The sequence below is a fragment of the Apteryx mantelli genome, chromosome 2 (assembly GCF_036417845.1).
Source record: "Apteryx mantelli isolate bAptMan1 chromosome 2, bAptMan1.hap1, whole genome shotgun sequence".
In the NCBI taxonomy this organism is placed as follows: Eukaryota; Metazoa; Chordata; class Aves; order Apterygiformes; family Apterygidae; genus Apteryx; species Apteryx mantelli.
Window position 1 is genome coordinate 41,920,258 of NC_089979.1, and position 17,903 is coordinate 41,938,160.

At 37.7% G+C, this 17,903-nt stretch overlaps 1 protein-coding gene across 1 annotated transcript in view; it reads right to left on the reverse strand.

Annotated features, from left to right (window-relative positions):
- The window catches only part of EYA1 (EYA transcriptional coactivator and phosphatase 1), an 85,259-nt gene that overhangs the window by 45,588 nt on the left and 21,768 nt on the right, over nt 1-17,903 (reverse strand). Inside the window, exons 8-9 of the mRNA XM_067292342.1 lie at nt 11,351-11,433; nt 10,742-10,928 (exon numbers count right to left, since the gene is read on the reverse strand). Of these exons, the coding sequence (XP_067148443.1) occupies nt 10,742-10,928; nt 11,351-11,433 (270 nt within the window). The remainder of the gene's footprint in view (nt 1-10,741; nt 10,929-11,350; nt 11,434-17,903) is intronic.

Consider the following 17,903-nt stretch of genomic DNA (forward strand, 5'->3'; position numbering starts at 1 on the left):
TTTTTGTGAAGCTGGCGGGCATTTCCCACACACGTTTTTGTTGATTTCATTTTTCAGTTAACATAAATTACTCTTTAGAGTTCAATAAATGTATCAATAATTTGTACTGATACCAATTTACTTTTTAAAGCAGTCTAGGCCATGGTATTGCAGTTTGAACAGACAGGTATATTTCTCACAGAAGTTATCCTTTCTCCTAAAAAGCATCCTGTTGAGGTCAAAGGGTAGATTAAGGCTGACACCAGGAGACTTTGGACATCTGTGTAACATCACTTATTCAGAATTTCTCAAAATAATAAGGATTGCTTGTGCTGAATTAAAAAAAAAAAAAAAAAAAAAGCCTTGAAGTTCTCATGTTTGGTCTTCAAATTTTCCATGATAATGCACACCGCAAGATATTTATTTAGATTAATACTTGGAACACTGATTGCTGTTTCATCTACTGTACTGATGTGTAAATAAGAAATCTTAATTCAGCTAGTACACATTTTTGCAACCTTTTAAACTTAAATGAATTTCTTATCTGCTATATGTTACTTTTATTATTAAGACCTTAAAGAAAAGAATGCAAGCAATACACAAAAGCTTTGATATAAGTTATAACCTTGTAAAATAAGCAGGCCAACATTTGTTCAATAGGTATACTGGCCAATCATTTTCTAAATAAGTGCTCTAAAACTCTGATGTAATGGACAATTGCATTTCCTACTGACTAACTGAAATGAGAGATGCTCATGGTTTCTGACAGTATTTTCAGGCATGTAACTTTAGATCTCAGATTTTGAAAGTCTCACAGAGATGAGATGTCTAAAACTTTTAGGTATTGAATTTGGGTTTAGTAGTAATAATACTAAATGAAACAGGGAATGGATAGCATGGAAAAAGTATAAATAAAACTTCATTACAAATAAAAACAAGTAAACCTAAGAGAGCATACACAGCAGTGTGTGGTGAGGGCAGGGAAGAAATAAGAGACATGCAGCTTTCTACCTTCACAAAGAACTTCATTTCAGTATATTGCACTCAAATTCTCCAACACTTGGCTGTAATTTTGGAGGCATTTCCTTCTCCCCTTTACAGGCACAAGTCATCTGTCTGACCAGGCCAGCTCCTCACTTGATGCAATCACTCCTAACCCTGCCTGGGGACCCTGACTTGGCTGAGCACATGAGGTCATTAGCCCACCTGTACCTGCATCATTCCCAAGAGAGATTTGGCTAACTTGTTCTTACATATCTCTCCAGGCAACCTATTCTGCTGCTTTAATAGCCATACCATCAGAAAAAAAGTAGGCAACCTCAGCCTTCCTTGCTGTAATTTAAGTTCAGTCGATAGAAGCAGATACAGCAGTCACTGTATTTGTATGCATCTGAAGACTTATCATATCACCTTTGTTATTAGGTTAAGTGACCCCAATCTTTCGTTGACAATCCTGCTTTTTAGGCTCTGATTATTGTTCTCTACAGTCTCTGCAAACTGGACACGTTGCATCCAAAGCAAACTGTTGAGTACCCAGGCTACCCTCCCCTGGGTACCACTTGGTAGGGGGCATTTGCCTTTTCTGCAGCATTTTCAATAAATATTCATGTAAGGACTCCTAGATCATCTTCTGAAGAAGTGTCACCTAACTGGTTGTTACTCAAAGATCAAATACTAATTTAAGCTATAAAACATGAAGTTTAGCCATTTTAGCTATAGATCTGCTGGGACAGAGGGCTTTCAATCTGCCACAAGAGTAACGGAAATCTATACAGGCACCTACCACATTTTCTGAGGAAACAAGGATATGGCCAAATATTACATATGAACTGGACACACAACACTGCTAATAGTTGGAGCTTCTGAGCATACTTTGGAGAGAGCTACAGCAATCAGTCAGTTACAGATGGCAGTAACCAATGGGTGAAAACGTGATATAGTGTATAAGAAACTTATTCTATGTATGTAAAGAGAAACCATAGCATATATTCTTTGGATTAAGGCTGCTTGACAGTCAAGCCAGTTGCTATCGGGTCCTCATAAGGAAACCCAATTAAAGAATCGAGTATCCACTTGAGCTCTGAGCTTGGACAAGCCCGAATCTTGTCCCTGACAAATTCTGGAGCAAGAAAAACAACAGCGGGTGAGGGCACTTGGTGTGCCACTAGTATTTGGAGTACTGAGAGTGGTCAGCAGGGAAAGGTAGAGTCTGGAAGGAGCTGCCAACATTCCCCATCCCACATTTGTGCAGTTCATCATTCCTGCCTAAATGTATACCTCACACCTGCTCCTGTTCAGATCACATCTCCATTTTTTGAGTTCTCATTCTGTCCCCAGAGAACTTGCAGCCCCTCTCAGCATGGTGTCCTCTACATACTTAATAGGCAAACACATTCTGTTCCGTCATCTAAATGATTAATGAAAATGTGGTCTGGTACCAGGCCTAAGACAGATGCTGAGGAATGTCACTGTAGCTGTCCTTCTACTTTACCGATGAGCTGTTACTGGCTACTCTCTGAACACGGCTTCCTAAACAGCTTTGCATCATTCTTCTAGACCACTTTATCGCAGTTTGTTTAAAAGATTGTTAAGTGAAAAGCTGTAATTGTTAGGACAACAAAAGCCTTGCTGAGGTCATGCTATATAGCCACAACATATGTCAGTGGTATACCTGTTCTATATGCACAAGGCCTGTTAAACAAGGAAGTTAAACTGTTCTACCTCAGCTGACTTCATAGTATCAGACATAGTGTAATATTAGCTAAGGGAAGGTATTACGTTTCTAAAGTATTGAATTTACTTTTATTCTGTTCTTGAGCGTCAAAAAAACAGGGAAGCACAGGAGAAAATCCTACAAAACCATGAGTGGAAAAGGTGGACAGGATCAGCTCTTTGCTGTCTTTTCCAGTACAAAAAGTACCACATCATCAAATGAAGCTAGCAGAAGCCAGGTCAAGCAAAAGAAGGGGTTTCCTGCCAAAGAATGCTGAGTTCACAGTAGATGACACAGGTTCAAGAAGAGCATGGAGACATCCTCGGAAGGGATGCGTTCAGGGTGGCTGTGCCTGCAGTAGCAGGTACTGTGACTGGTCTGTAGGACCAAACAGGTAGTGCCAAAAACCACCAGGCCGCACGCAGTGTGTTCCTGGGAGATCCTTTCAGCCTCGGTCTAGTCTGGTGGCCTCAGCACCCTCGCTAGTGGCTGGAGGGATTAGGTGTTCTCCAGGAGGACATCATCCAGGTCAGGTCCTCCTGAAAGGCAACCAGCCAGCGTGCTCTGGGATGCTCCACTGAGCCAAAGCACAGGGAGCGGGACAGACTCCTGGTCCAAATTAAAATGCTAATGTAGGCACACCCTAAACAGACAAACATCATCAGCTTAGGAAATCTCCTGAGAAGAAACTACGTGGAAGCTGGAAAAGTGCTTCAGGCAAGTCTTATATAAGCTCAGCCTGTCCTCACTGCTCCCTCAGCACCTGCTTATGGCCACACCATGGCAGTCAGGATAGGGGTCGGGTGTTACCTGTGTCTTCACAAAACTATATTAATATTGTAGCAACAATTATTCTTCTGCATCTGTTAATGGATACATATAATTTTAGATCTCTCTACTGTGGTACCTCTCCACACTCTGCTTTAGGCTTTCTAACACCAATTGTTAAAGCTTGTTTCAGCTTCACATACTCTTCTTGTATCTTGATCAAATCTAATCAACTCTATCTTGACCTCTCCAGTTAATAAGAAAAACTTTTAACCCAGATTGTATTAATGTATATCTCCTTTCCCAAACCAGACAAAAACTATACTTATCTGTGAAAAATAAAATGTTTTCATTCTGTTTTACACAAAAGATATGAACCATACTGTAGCATGATTTTCCCCTATGCTGCAAAGCACACTATTGTTGCAATTTGCCATAAAATGTCATAGGCAAATACTTGCACATTATACATCACTGCACACAGCTTCCACAGTACAGTATTGTGTCACATAGGACAATTTTCCATCATCTCATAAATTAGAATACTTTTATTACTTGTGAATAGACAATAGAACTACAAAGATACCATTTGTAACATCATATTTTGTAATTCCTTTGTTTGTTATAGAAATTCTCCCTTCCTATTTCTGTGAGAAGAGTATCTATTTTCATTTTTAATTAAGTACTAGGAACTAAGTAATTGTTGTATTTTCTTACTATTGACTTCAATGTACTCTACAAAAATAATATGAAATGATCAATTTTGGGGAAATCTAGTTGTCCCAGAAATCGAAAAATAAAGTGTAGCTCATCTTTCTTGGTAACTCTGGTTAGCATGAGGGTAGAGTGAGGCTCTTGAAATTTGCAATGCTTTTGTCAACAGCATTAGACTTTTTTCCTACTATATTAAAACAATATGTAAAAAATAGTAGATGCATGCTATCAAAGTAATCATATCTCATCTCACAATGTAAATCACATTGATGAGATGGTCCTGGTATAGCTTAGTCAAATATCTCTGCAAATAGGTATGTACAAATATTTTCCATTTAGATTATGCCCTAATTCATGGTTTTCCACTAAATTTTTAGTTAAATTTGAATAAATATCTTAAATGCTTAGTCCAGTGTTATTTCAACTTCTGTACACCAAAATAATAAAAAAATAAGCAATTCTAATATACCAGTCTCATGCTATTATTTTCTTACTTTTGTGTAAATAAACCTAAACACAGAATCTTATTAGCACCTTAAAAACTTCTTCCTATACTATTTTTTGTATATAAAACTGTATCAGAATTAAAAAATGCAGCAGAATCATAAAAGTATCTGGCAATTTTTTTACTTCTCTATAAAAAAAATATATTATTACTACATTAGTAGTAAGAGTAAGTAAGAAAGAAATGCAATAATACCTGTTGACAGGATCAGAGAGGATGTCTTTAGTGTCATTTTGAAAAAAAAAAAAGTTAAATCTCTTTTTGAAAAAATTAATCTGATATTTGTCTATTGAGGACTACTAGAGTATTGGCAAAAACTTCTATTTATTTCAAGGCTTGGGTGACTTTTGATTTAAGATAATATATTCAAAACAATGACAAAATAACATTAACTGTATATAGTATATATAAAAGTGTAACAGTACATATTAGCAATATATAATAACAGCTATACTAACAGACCCTGCAGTGGTCCAGAATTTTTTTCTCCAGCTTTCAATATTGAAGAAGAAAATAAGGATTAAGCAATCCCATAACAGACAGATAATACTTCTCTCCATTGTAGGCCTTTCTCTGCAACTCACTATTTACGGATTTGGACATTTTGAAATTATTCTTTTAATCATACTGAAAACAATGATGAACATTCTATCTATCTACATTAGAAAATTATCTATTAAAAAAAGTATTGAAAAGTGTTTCATGTTCTTGCAACAGTGAGTCAGGTTATATATTATTAAATAAAATTCAAAAGAATTACAAATTGTACACTCATTGCCTTCAATGTAAAAAAAACAGGAAAACATCCAATATCCAAAAAGCAAAACCAGTCCTGTAATTTATGCCCATCATTGTGCCTCCTTTCTATACTATATACTTTTTATTTACTTATCGTTTGTATTTATTTATATTTATGAAAAATAGTAAATCTAAGAACACTAATAATTATTGTAAATACAGCATACAACTGCGAACTAACATATGTTCCTGTACAGGTATTAGTGAAAAATTGTCTATATAGTCTCTCTGCTCTGTTTCACTTTACTATTTCTGATATACTGTTATGAAATATGACATGAAGAAAGTATAAAAGTAGCTTTCCATTCTGCAATACTAAATGTGATACACTGTTTGAGGAAAAGGTAGTTTAGCTTATAAGAGCAAAATGGTGACCCATGACTGAGAACAATTTTTATTGGGTAGAACAGTTCTTGTGGGGTTTTTAATCTGCATTGTAAAGTATGCAAGTAATATGAAAAACAACTTCCAGTAATGTTTTAAACATACTTATTATAGAAACTGAGAAAACAGAGAGATCAAAACTCAATAACAATGCAACTCTCTTGCAAGATATCCAATTTAATAAAACATAAATACAGCTTCATACAAAATAAAAGGATAAATTTGGATTTGTTGATTATATCTCCAAAATTTGCACAAATCAAAAAATTGTTATTACCAACTGTGATGATGGAGATGACATATTGCAAGAGAAAATTATTACAGCTTTAGAAAAAATACTCATTTTCTTCATTAACTCTTAGAAATACTATTATGGATGTTCCTCAAATTATTTTAGAACATAGGGTCCAGCATAATGCATTAGGGAAAAATTCCATCTAGTCCAGGATAAATTTCAACAGTGGCCAACAGCAAGCAGCTAGGTAAGAGAACGCAAACAGGATGAACACATATAGTGCTAATTCATCCAGCATCTCCAGTGATTTTTTTGTATCAAGAACCTCTTGAATCAAAGTTGGTATTTGTGTACGTCTAAACTATGAGTTTGTCTATGCAATACTCAAATCTGCCTAAACTTTTAGACTCCAGAACATCTGCAGCAAGGAGCTGCACAGCTGAACCATATGCAGCCTGAAGAAACACTGCCTTTTGCTTTCTCTGAACCTATTTTCATTAACTGTCCTCCTGTTTTAGCATTGGGAGAGTGAAATATTGCCACTAGCCAATTTTCATTTTTTGTTGTTTAGTTATTATGACATGTCTTGCATACTACAGCTCAAACGATGCCTCAGAATCTTCAGGCTTCTGTGGAAGCCAACAGCTCGCTGCTCATACCTGGGATGATCTGCTCATGCATGCACTGAAAGCTCATCCCAGAAGGAAAATAATATACTGTTATTTGAAGAAAAACGTTTTTTATTGCAAACCAGAAGTTAGAATTTTACAAGCAAAAAAAAAAAATTTTAAATTCTTACTTTTGATAATAAAATTTTCTGTGAAATCTGAAGGAGAGTACAAAGATGTCATACTGTTTTATTATTCTATTTAATAATTTTACGATTGCTTCTATTTCCACTAGCAAAATGACAGCTTTCTGTAGAAAATAACATTAAAGAAAATAACATTAAATTGCATAGCTGATTTTTGTAGAAAGGGACCAACCTTTGCATAATCAGAAGGCTTTGTCATGAAATCTTCAAGGGCAAAGCCATTCTCAGTGCAGAAACTTCTCTCCAAACCACACTGAAACAGGCATGCTTTAACTGAGGTACACGAAATGCCTTTTTTCAGACCCTCAAGGGGAAGAGAAAGAAGAACTACTGAGCATGCAAAATCTCAGGTTCTTCTGCAAGCTTTTCTGCAAGTACTGCTGGATGTCCTGGAAAACCTGGACATCCCTTGCATGGGAAAAAATTGCTTATTTAACTAGGGACTGTGCAAAACCATAAAAGGCTTACTTTATATTTGGACAAGGAATTTAACATAAAGAAAATTATCTGAGACTTCTGAGTCTGCAAAACTCTAGTAAAATATCACAAGAGCACATAATTACTTTCTTTCTTTTCACACGTTCCTTAACAGACTGCTCTGTTTCACTTCCTAGCCAAACTCATAGAACCACCAATGTCTGTGAAATGACTCTGGTGCCTCTGTAAAGTCTGAAGGCTGTTCTGTGCTTGTCCTGGCATAGTTCAGAACCACATAGTTTTTCTTTTTTTGAAATACAAAAGATGTCTAGGGATATTAACATCTAGTAAGAACAGCTGCAATTCAGCAGCTGCAGTCCATCCTAATGAAGGGGTGTAACAGTCCAACATGATAGCTCCGCACTGCTCTCTGCCATCCCTCATACAAAGAGTTCAAATTGCAGAGCAAAGAAGGGAATCGTCATTCTAACTTGACCAGATATGCTAAGATATTCCACAGAAATCTGAATAACTGTAATAAATTTAATCACTGTTAAAATTTGGTTAATTTGCTCATTTGTTCTGTGTTTTTGAACTGTGCATTTCATTCTAATGTGCCTTTTGCTTGTCCCCATGCCACCAGAATTGCCTTCCTCTTTGCTGTTCCTCCTTTTCTTTGACTCAGTCCTTGCTTTTAGCTCTCCCTTATATTCTATATTCAATACAGTAGCACCCAAAGGAATACTAACACATCCAACCCAACAAAGCCTCACTTCAGATTACAAGTTATTAATTCATTACTAGCTTTATCCACGTGACAAAGCCAGTTGCCAGTCCTGAAGTTACCCATATACAAAAGTAAGCAATGCCTGTATATGCTTGTGGATGCCAAAACTTTAACTCTTTGAAGATCTGGAAAGAAAGATCTGGGTTTGGAAGATCTTCAACATTTCCCTTGCTTTCTAAAAGACCCATCACATTTGTAGTCACAAATGAGTTGTTTTAAAAACATTGTGTATGTATACACACACACACACACGTATATATATACAAAAAACAAAGCTCTACTGAGCAAGAAGAAATTAAAAAAATTACTTTATCCAAGGGAAAATACCGGGCACAACTCTGGATTTACTGACTGGTTTGGGGTTCCCTTCTTCCAGGGTTCAAGGTTTGTGAGGCACAGAAAGGTGCTATATTCTTCCCACCTAACTTTAACCTAGGAACATAACACTGGTGGGTCAATCAGCTTAAGCTCCTTTCATACCAGTGGAGAGACTTTGGCATCTCTGGATTAAGATCATAGTTAAACTGAACTCTAAATATTGCTCCAGAGCTGCTCATCTCTTTCCTCTGAGGAGTCTAAACGGGTATGTTCTTAACTTAGGTGCCTCATTTAGGTGCGTAAAAACAAATGGGGAAACCTGGGCCTAACCATGGACCTTCTGCAACCATTTCCACATCAATTAAGTGGAACAGAAACACAGCTTCACTCCTACCTTGCTTCTGCTAATGGAGAGTGATCCACAAGAGGTACTCTCCCAAATGTGCCCCTCTCTGATAGACCACGATAATCCATAGCCACATTAAGCCACTTGTTCTTGGAAATGATTAGAAGGAACTTCTCCAGAATTATTATATCAGTAACATAAGTATCTCAAGGACAGGGATGCCAGTCCCAGTAATGTAAGACTAGATGTGCACGTGAAAAAGGAAGGGGTATGTGTAAGTGGAGCAGTGGTAAGGCACCAACACATCTGTAGATCTCAATACACAAGAGAGAACACAAACTAGAAGAGGGTTTTGGTCCAGGACCTATCTGTGAGAATGTCCTCCAACTTATTCAAGTTTTTGGACCAAACAAAAATTTAGCAGATTTGAGAGAGAAAAGACAGACCTCTTAAAAGGGAACTGATAGAAAAGCCCAGTGCAGGTTTTTCCACACAAACACACATTCTTCCGTTTTCCACAGAGAAAGCTATTTAAATATGAAGACACTCTTTGACTCAGCTATTAAGTTTGAGCTTGGGAAAAATATTCCTCCTCTCCCCATACATAATTTTACTGTTACTTTTAGACAGTATTGAATAGTTTTTTTAAATATATATATATAGTATGTATGAATGAAGATTTTGCAAAAATCAAGATCTATATGATATAATAATTCAATCTGAGTCATCTTGATAACAGCTAAAACTTGACCACATTTGTTTGTTTGGAGTAAGAGGAATTTATTGCTTCCAAATGAAAAAGAAAAGCAAACAAAAACACAAGAAAACAAATCCAAAAAACTAAAAACAAAATGAAAAGCAGAATAAGTACGCAGACTCCAATATACGTTCATACATTTAAAAAGCTTTCCTTCTCAAATACACTGATGTATATATATGTGACTGTATGCGCGTGCACAAATGCACAAACACAGAGCCTGCCTTTCCTTCCCCATTTACTTTCACCAAATGTATCAAAAGACACAACACTATGTACATTTTCTTTAGGTACATGCAGGTTTCATGCAGAAACACAGAGTGCTAGCAGATTATATTAAAAGCTCATGCTGCGCATGCACAACAGGTCCTGTAAAGTACTCAGAAAAAGGAAAAAATAAAAACAACCTCCACCAACAAAGCCCCAAAACAAAACCTTCTCATAACCTTACCAGATCATAACTGCTTTTTACTACGTTACTGAGAAACACATCTGCCCCTAGTACTTTCTCTTTGACAGATTTCACGTTTCTGCCATCTACTAACTGCTGACATGCTCATACTGTTATTTATTTATTTATTTTTTTAATAATGGGAAAGATATTTTTCACCCTTTGTTTCCAAAAAACAGCTGGAGCAGTTTGGCCTAAATGTTCAAAAAATATCTCAACTAGTAAAGGACTGCCAAATTCCAGCAAGAAAGGTAAAACGACTGGGAAAAAATACAAGCCACTGAAAATCTTTTCTTAAAATGGAAACACTTGTGCAATCTCAACCACCCATTACAAGCATTATTATGTCCTTTGAAAGTGAAAAATACAAAAGCTCTCTTTCAAGTGGACAGTCGGACTATGGTTGAGTTCAGCCTTAGGAAAAGCCAGAGGAATTGATCTTAATAAAGACAAGGCTTAAAAGCATCAGGTTTTGGCTTGTTGTAAAGACTTCCCCATATCCTGCAAATTTTAACAAAAACGTTTGCACATTAATACAAACAACCTGTATTTTGCACAAGCCTTAAACTTTTACTGATCTCCGTTTTTCTTTAGTCTATGTTCTACTAGAATCTGTGCAAAGACATGCCACAGACTCAGGATTAAGCAATAATAATAAAAAAACCCAACGACTAAACAACAAAAAAAATCCAATCGAAACCCCTTTCAACTTGCAAAAACGTGCCTCACAGGAACCGTAAAATCCACCTAATTACCTGCTGCAGGATCTGTAACTGCTTGACTGGTGATGCCAGATGGTGGTTCTTGAAGCTGGTATGTTGCATTTGTGGAGGGTGTCGTTGGGCTGGTGTTGCTGTTTGTCATGTAATGTGAAGGATATGGTGAACTATTATAATACTGTGCATATTGGCCCTGGCCAAAACTGGGATAAGAGGGATATTCCTACAAGACAAAAAAGCGCAATTGAATAGTCTATCAAAGTGTTGCTACTTTTTAGTATAAATTCCAAAATATAACTGCAAACATATGTTAGACTTTCAGCACGTATGCTTTCTGGACTGTATGCTGTAGGACTAAAACTGCAAAGCAGTAAAACTAAATCTAAATTACACATAAGCTATTTGTATGAGAAGATATGCTAAGTTATCAGACACATTACTTAAGATGCATAAATAAGAACATAAAACAGACAATTAACTTTTTTATTGGAAGATGACAAACTGAAGAAAAACATTTTTAAACATTCATTTAGCTTGAAATTATGCTAATTTCTTACAAAGAACTATTTAACAAGTACATTTTTTTCCAATAAATGAGAAGCCTAAATTTACCAAAGTTTCCTCAACTCATCTTTACAAATTTACCTGCTGTGAACTATTAAATCCAGTAGAATTTGTGAGTGAATTATTTCCTGCATATAATCCTGATGATGTTGTAAAACTGCTGCCTGAAATGAAATGAAAAATTATATGAATTACTAAAACACAGTATTGGAAAATAACTTCTGTTTTTATATCATAACTATATGGCCTATTTGTAATATTTCCCATATGGTAATTGATTTGGTTGTCATCAGCTGTATAACATGTCAATATAGGAAAAGTGATAATTCATTGTTCCTACACCCTGTGTTTCATCATTTCAATAAAAAGAAAAACTGCTTTCAAGGAAACTTGAAATTTAGACAGGGATCAGAGCCACCTCAGATCTGACTGTACATTTTCCTATCAGGTTCCAGGTATTCTGCCCTCCTTATCTTCCTGCCCCTCTGAATTATCCCCAACATTGTGGCAGCAATGAGGGTTTTTTCACTTGCATTTTTTGTTTTGCCATAACTGTAAGCCTTGTCCTGAGAGATGCCATGTCCCTTTGCTGAAGCCCACAGGCTCCCTTCCTCCTACCACCATTCAGAATTGGGACCTCTCTTATCACTGAACTGCAGTGCTTTAAAGGAACGGGAAGAGCCATAATTCCCTGCTCTAAAAACTCCATCCGACTGTGAAGCCATTAGGAGTCACTGATTGATCATAGACAGCCTTGGGCCACAAACCTCCTTCTTTTCTGATAGAGTCTACCAGGCATGACACAAAGGAAAAAAAAAGTACCTCTCTTAAAAGCGAGACCAAAAATTGAATTACTGTTTTCACCTCCCTCCTCCCCTCACAGCCCCCCCCCCCCGCAGGCCGACAAAAATACACAGATGGGTCTCTTGTTTAATATCTAATCTGAGACACCGCTCCACAAAAGGGCAGCAACCCCCTTTCAGCTGTTTTGCCCTTGCTGGTTATAACCCAGGAGCAACACAGCTACCAGCTGAGACATATGGATGCACAGGATGAAACCACATAAAACCACGAGAAAGTCTGCAATGAGGCAACCTATTGAACTCCTGCAGCAGGAGACAACCAGGAAGCGAGAAACTCCCATTAAAGCGCACTGCTTGTTTACAGCCTCCTCTCCACAGAGACCTACCTTAGGACAGCGATATACTGAGATCTGGGGAGGAAAAGCTTGGAGGTGAGCAGAGGAGGCAAAGAGACTGACAGGGACGAAAAATCAATAGAAAGCCGGGTGTATGGATTCACTGATTCTCTGATACGCCCAATGCAACTCCATTAACAACCAAATCGTACAAAATGGTTATACATTTAGAAAAGCAATGGTTCTTGCAAATCCAAACTGCAAGGAGTACAGGGCTGCATGCTTAGTACAACCCCTAAAGGGCATTTGTGAGCCATTTACTTTTTCAAATTAAAAAAAAAAAGAAAAAGGCATTCTAGTTATAAGAAGTCAGAAGGAAAAAATATTTAAATGCTTTGATTGCAAAAGTTACTAAAAACATACACAGCTTAAGCCTCAGAGTAAGAGATGTGAAGCATGTCTGACAGCGGTGGGAGTAAAAAAAAAAAAAAGAGCCTTAAACTTAACGTGTGATAATGACTGTAAACATTTCTCTTCTATTTGCTATTAGTGCTAAAGTTCTGTGGTTGTTGATAGATGCTACTAATCCTGTGGACTAAAATCAGATTACTTCAGCAGAAGAGTTGACATCCAAGTTTAGCAGATAGTACAGATAAATAGTACTAATGAGAAAAACATGTTGTTTTAAATTTAATTTAAAATTGGAAAACAGATGTTATTTTTTATTATAACAAACCCCAGAGCCAGAATACGGCTGAAAAATATTTTAAATCGCAAAACTTTGAAATGCTATTTTATTTCTAAGAGTGCTTTGGCTGGAAAAATGTAAGTTACTGTGTCTCTTTTCATTTCTGTAGTTATTTCTGAGTGATGCAGTAATACATTCAAACATAATGTTTATAGGTGTGTGGTATGAACCATTCTAAAAAGATAGAAAAAAGACCTCTCATAGTTGCAAGGAAAGGGAAAAAAAGAACTTTTGGGGATGAATACATTCTCTTTCCACTGGAAGTTTGGCAAATAATTTGCAAGAGCAAATGAGAAAAGTAATTACATGCCGGTCAGCATCTCTCCCTCTCAGACAAAGACACACACATACTAACACACAGATCTCTCTCTTTCATCTTATGGTCAGTACTGGCTCCTATGGAGGAGGGGTAGGGGTCTCCTAGACCGTAACAAACATGAAGCAGGTTTCTCAGAAACTGCTCTGTGGGCCACCCAGAACTACTGGCCTAAAGTTGTTTTAAAAATACTTCAGTTTTACTTTTTTTTTTTTAAATAATCAGCTGTGGGATGGCATAGAGCTGCTCTTCCTGTGTTAGCTGAACTCACACGAAAATAAGAACCTTTATGAAACGCGCAAGTTTTACTGCAACAAGTTGGCCAACTAAGTAGCTTTTAAATGTGATAAAAGCTGTAAATTGCAGGTCAAAGGTCTATTTTGCAAAGAGCAAGGACCCACATTAAAGCTGGGAACCTCCGGCAGCCTAGGAGGAATGCTGGAACCTGCTGGGACTAGCAGGCAGCTTCTCCGGCGCACGGGACGCTCCGCTGGGGCTCCTGCACTCTGCAGGATGTACTCTTCCCCTGTGTATTTTCCACAGAAGCCCATTTGCTTTCCTAGCTCTGTCGCTTTGCCATGGGCTATGTCTATCATCAGGGTACAATATATGTGGCAGAAGTTTAGCGCAGCTCTCTTGGGAGAGCCTAAGGAGGCCAGATGGGCTATTTAAACTCAAGGTTTCTTCCGTTCGCTTACAGTGTTTATAAATCCTTGGCAAACTCCCCTTTGTTGTCCTAGTAACTGCTTAGCCATCCAGCACAATATTTTTATACTGTATAATAATAACCAAATACCTTAACGTTTACTTTTTATGGATGAATTCCCAAACCGATTGGTTAGTATATTCTGAAACATAACAGTCTTCGTAACTAAAACAATACCGGAGCTCATCACAGGTTTAAGGCCCTTCCAGTGGTATGATACCGGGATGCATGGCAATAACTACACTTTTATCACAGCAGCAAGGATACTCGAGCAGACAGCTGCAAATAGAGCTCTTGCCTTGGCTTTTCCCCTACCCCCTCTCCCCTCCGCTTATCCTCACGGAGCATTCCTTATAACTATGCCAATATAGGAACAATGGCCCATTCCCACAGCCATTAGTCATGTAAGTGGTCTTTCAACATCTATGAAGAAACTTATATGAAAAACAGCTTCAGGAACATACTCATTAAAGCATGTGTCAGGGGAAAGGGAACGGTGTAGGTCCTCTCCCTACCCTCTCCCCGCCATTAAAGGGATGAAACATTCATAACACACCAAAAGCCAATTACCAGAATAATCTTAGTAAGGAGTCACACACAGCGACTTTCCTCACGATCTTCAAAATTTGGCCGTCTCTCCCTCAGCCATTGTACAGTGACTAATCAAGCTGTAATTTTAGCAGGACCAGGAAAAGCATCGGGCTTAATTGGCTGCACCCGTGCGACAGCACAGAGCCTTTATGTTTCGGGGAGACATCCGACCCAGGGAGAAGAACCGGAATTATTCCACGGCTTTGGAGCGTGAGGTAACCCCAAATCAGGGAGCACAAACACACCAACTGTTAGGCTGCTAGTAAATCCTGTTTACTAGAGGCAGGAATGCCAGCAGGGCCCCAAGCACGCCGTCGGGTAATGCTTGTTTATGAAGTAGGTTGTGGGATCCATTATCTTCATTCAGCAGCTCAGCAGCCGCACACAGGAGATGAAGAACTGCTATTGCAGACCCTATGACAAGGCTGAATCTGCACCCTGCCCATATACTGCTAGAGGTGAAGGGGAGAATAAGCTCCTTTCCCTTGCCGGAGGTTTCTGCACAAACCACCGAACAGCAGCAGCACTACCCTTGTTTTCTGTGAGGAGAATGAATTCTATCCTTGAATAATAGTTCAGCCTATGAATAGTTTCGCCTTCCAAAATTAAAACTGTGAAAGGAAAACAAATGTTCCTGTTTACTTTTAACATCTGCTCAATCAAAAGGAGGAATTAAGTCAATTTAAAGTTGTTTGAAATACAAAGGTTAGCTTAATGAAAGCATTAAAAAAGGCATATATTCTAGTGTATAGTATACGTATATACTGAGAACATTTAACAACAAGAAAGACCTGGTTAGCAGGTTTTCTCCTTCATCTTCTTCTACTTCTACCAATATTTCATTTGAAATGCCCCCCTTATTTCCATTCTTATGTTCTGTAAGGTTTCTGTAGCAGACCAGTCTTTTCTCCATCCACACGCCACACTGTTCAGAGAACACTGCATTCACAAGCACGACAGAACAGGCATACACATCGCTGTGACTCCCAGGCTCCCCCATCACTGACCTGCAGATCCTCTGCCCAAACCAAACTCTCAGTTCCTCTATCTGCTACCTTCTGCGGATGCCAGCTCTTAGCCTAAGCTCAGGGCGCAGGCTGAACTCAGACGCAAACCACCTCCTCTCTCAGCGTCGGTCGACAGTACTACCATGAAATCAATTATTTGGTGTTGCCGTTGTCCCTCCTCTTTTAAGGCTTCAGAACTGGGTAGTCTTTAATATGTTTCTTTTGTATAATATTTTTAGACCCTGGTCTTTCAAAGTGTATAGCTGAAACACTTTCCAAGATCTTACTGTTCCATGTCTTGACAACTGCCACCTTTTTATGACCTTGACAATTCTCATCTGATTCTTATTTTGCGTATTGCATAAAACAAAGCAATATCCTTTATGACAGGTCTCTATGTAGTACATTGACTGAGTCCAAGCTTTGCTCTACTAATGCCAGAGTTCGCTGCTTACTCTTAAAATTTTCTAGCAAGCACTCTCTCACATTATCCCATGCTGCTTCCCCTTTCCTCCCTCCATTGAATGAGTTTCCCATAGATATCTGCAAAACCACTTCACTGTCCTCCCTAAAATCCCTTTTTAGCAACATCCCTCTGTTCTGAATTTTACAAAAAAAAAAAGAACAAAAAACATCTTTACAATTGTTAGATAACCAATTGTTTTTTGTATCTAAGCAGCATCAGCTTTATTGTTACTTTAGACTCTCCCAGTCTGTGTGTTTTACTTTAGTCTCCAACTTATGTTGGACTATATATTCATATGGCTACATAAGTTAGAACAATAGGGTCCCAATACTTGATTGTGGCATGAAGGCACTGCGACAATAGAAATTATAAACAATACAGGCATGATTTTTCAATATCTGTATTTCCTAGGGACCATGAATTATCACTTCCTTAAAAGCTGGAATGTCTATCCAGGAGCTCCTCATAATCACTGGTAAGCATTTTTGGCTCTTTCCTACAGAGAAGCCCATATGTGTGTGTGTGTGTGTGTGTGTGTGCGCGCGTACACACACACACACATATATATGCACATACATATATATATACATATATATATATATACACACACACACACATATCATGGCTATAAGCAGAAACCAAAACCTGGTTTTGATCTGGTTACAGTTATATCTATTCAGATGAATAGAAGTTCACTCCTAATCAGTGGGTAGATGAAAGGTAGCATACTAATCTTATATCATCCTCCTCTTCCTTGCCAAAGTGCACTACAAGTAAGCAATACTTCAGATGTCAGATGGTCACTTCTGCCATACTGAGCTGCTCAACAACCACAGTTCAAAAGGGGATTAAAAAAAAAAAAAAAGAAAAAAAAAGAAAAGGTCTCTCTTGTGTCTGAGCAAAGGACTGGATCAATATACCCTTAAAGCTGTGGAACAAAAGCAAAACCTCATTCACTTGATCTCTGAATGCACTTCTGCCTCAAGACATTTCATGGACTGTTAATATGATGATGTACAGTTTAATTGAAGCAGATAATAAAGAGAGGAGCTAAACTTAAAAAAAAAAAAAAAGTAGTCCAATTCTGTGTAAAATCTGGAACCTGCAGAGCACTCATTTCATCAGGGCTAAAATCTCTATCTGCAATGTTCTCCAATTCAGGGGTGAAGAGTCCTAAAGTGGACATCCAAAATTAGCTATTTGTATGAAAAAAAGATTATTTAAATATCTGCAAAGTGGTGAAAATCCAGAACCAGGCACACCCAGCAGTCTACCAATATGGAGGGGGTGGGGAGATGAAGAAAGAGTAGAACGAGGGGGAAAGATTTTTAAAACGTTAAGTAAACCAAACAAATAAGTAAGACTACAAAATATAATTGATAATAATATCCAGCATGTACAAAGACTTAAAGCTTTTAAATAGACTTCAAACAATAGACTTCAGTCATTACTTCACTACCTCCACAGCTGCAGTAGGTATTTTTATCTTCTTTTCCCTCCCCAAACATACTTAGGTGTCAAATTATATTTGGCATGTCCTAAATTCATAATCCTGACACATTTTCCAGGACTCACTTTGTCACATTCATTATTTTTTAAACTACTGCTATTTGGAGAAACAGTTTTTACTTTAATAACACTAAAACACTTCAATATTAAAAA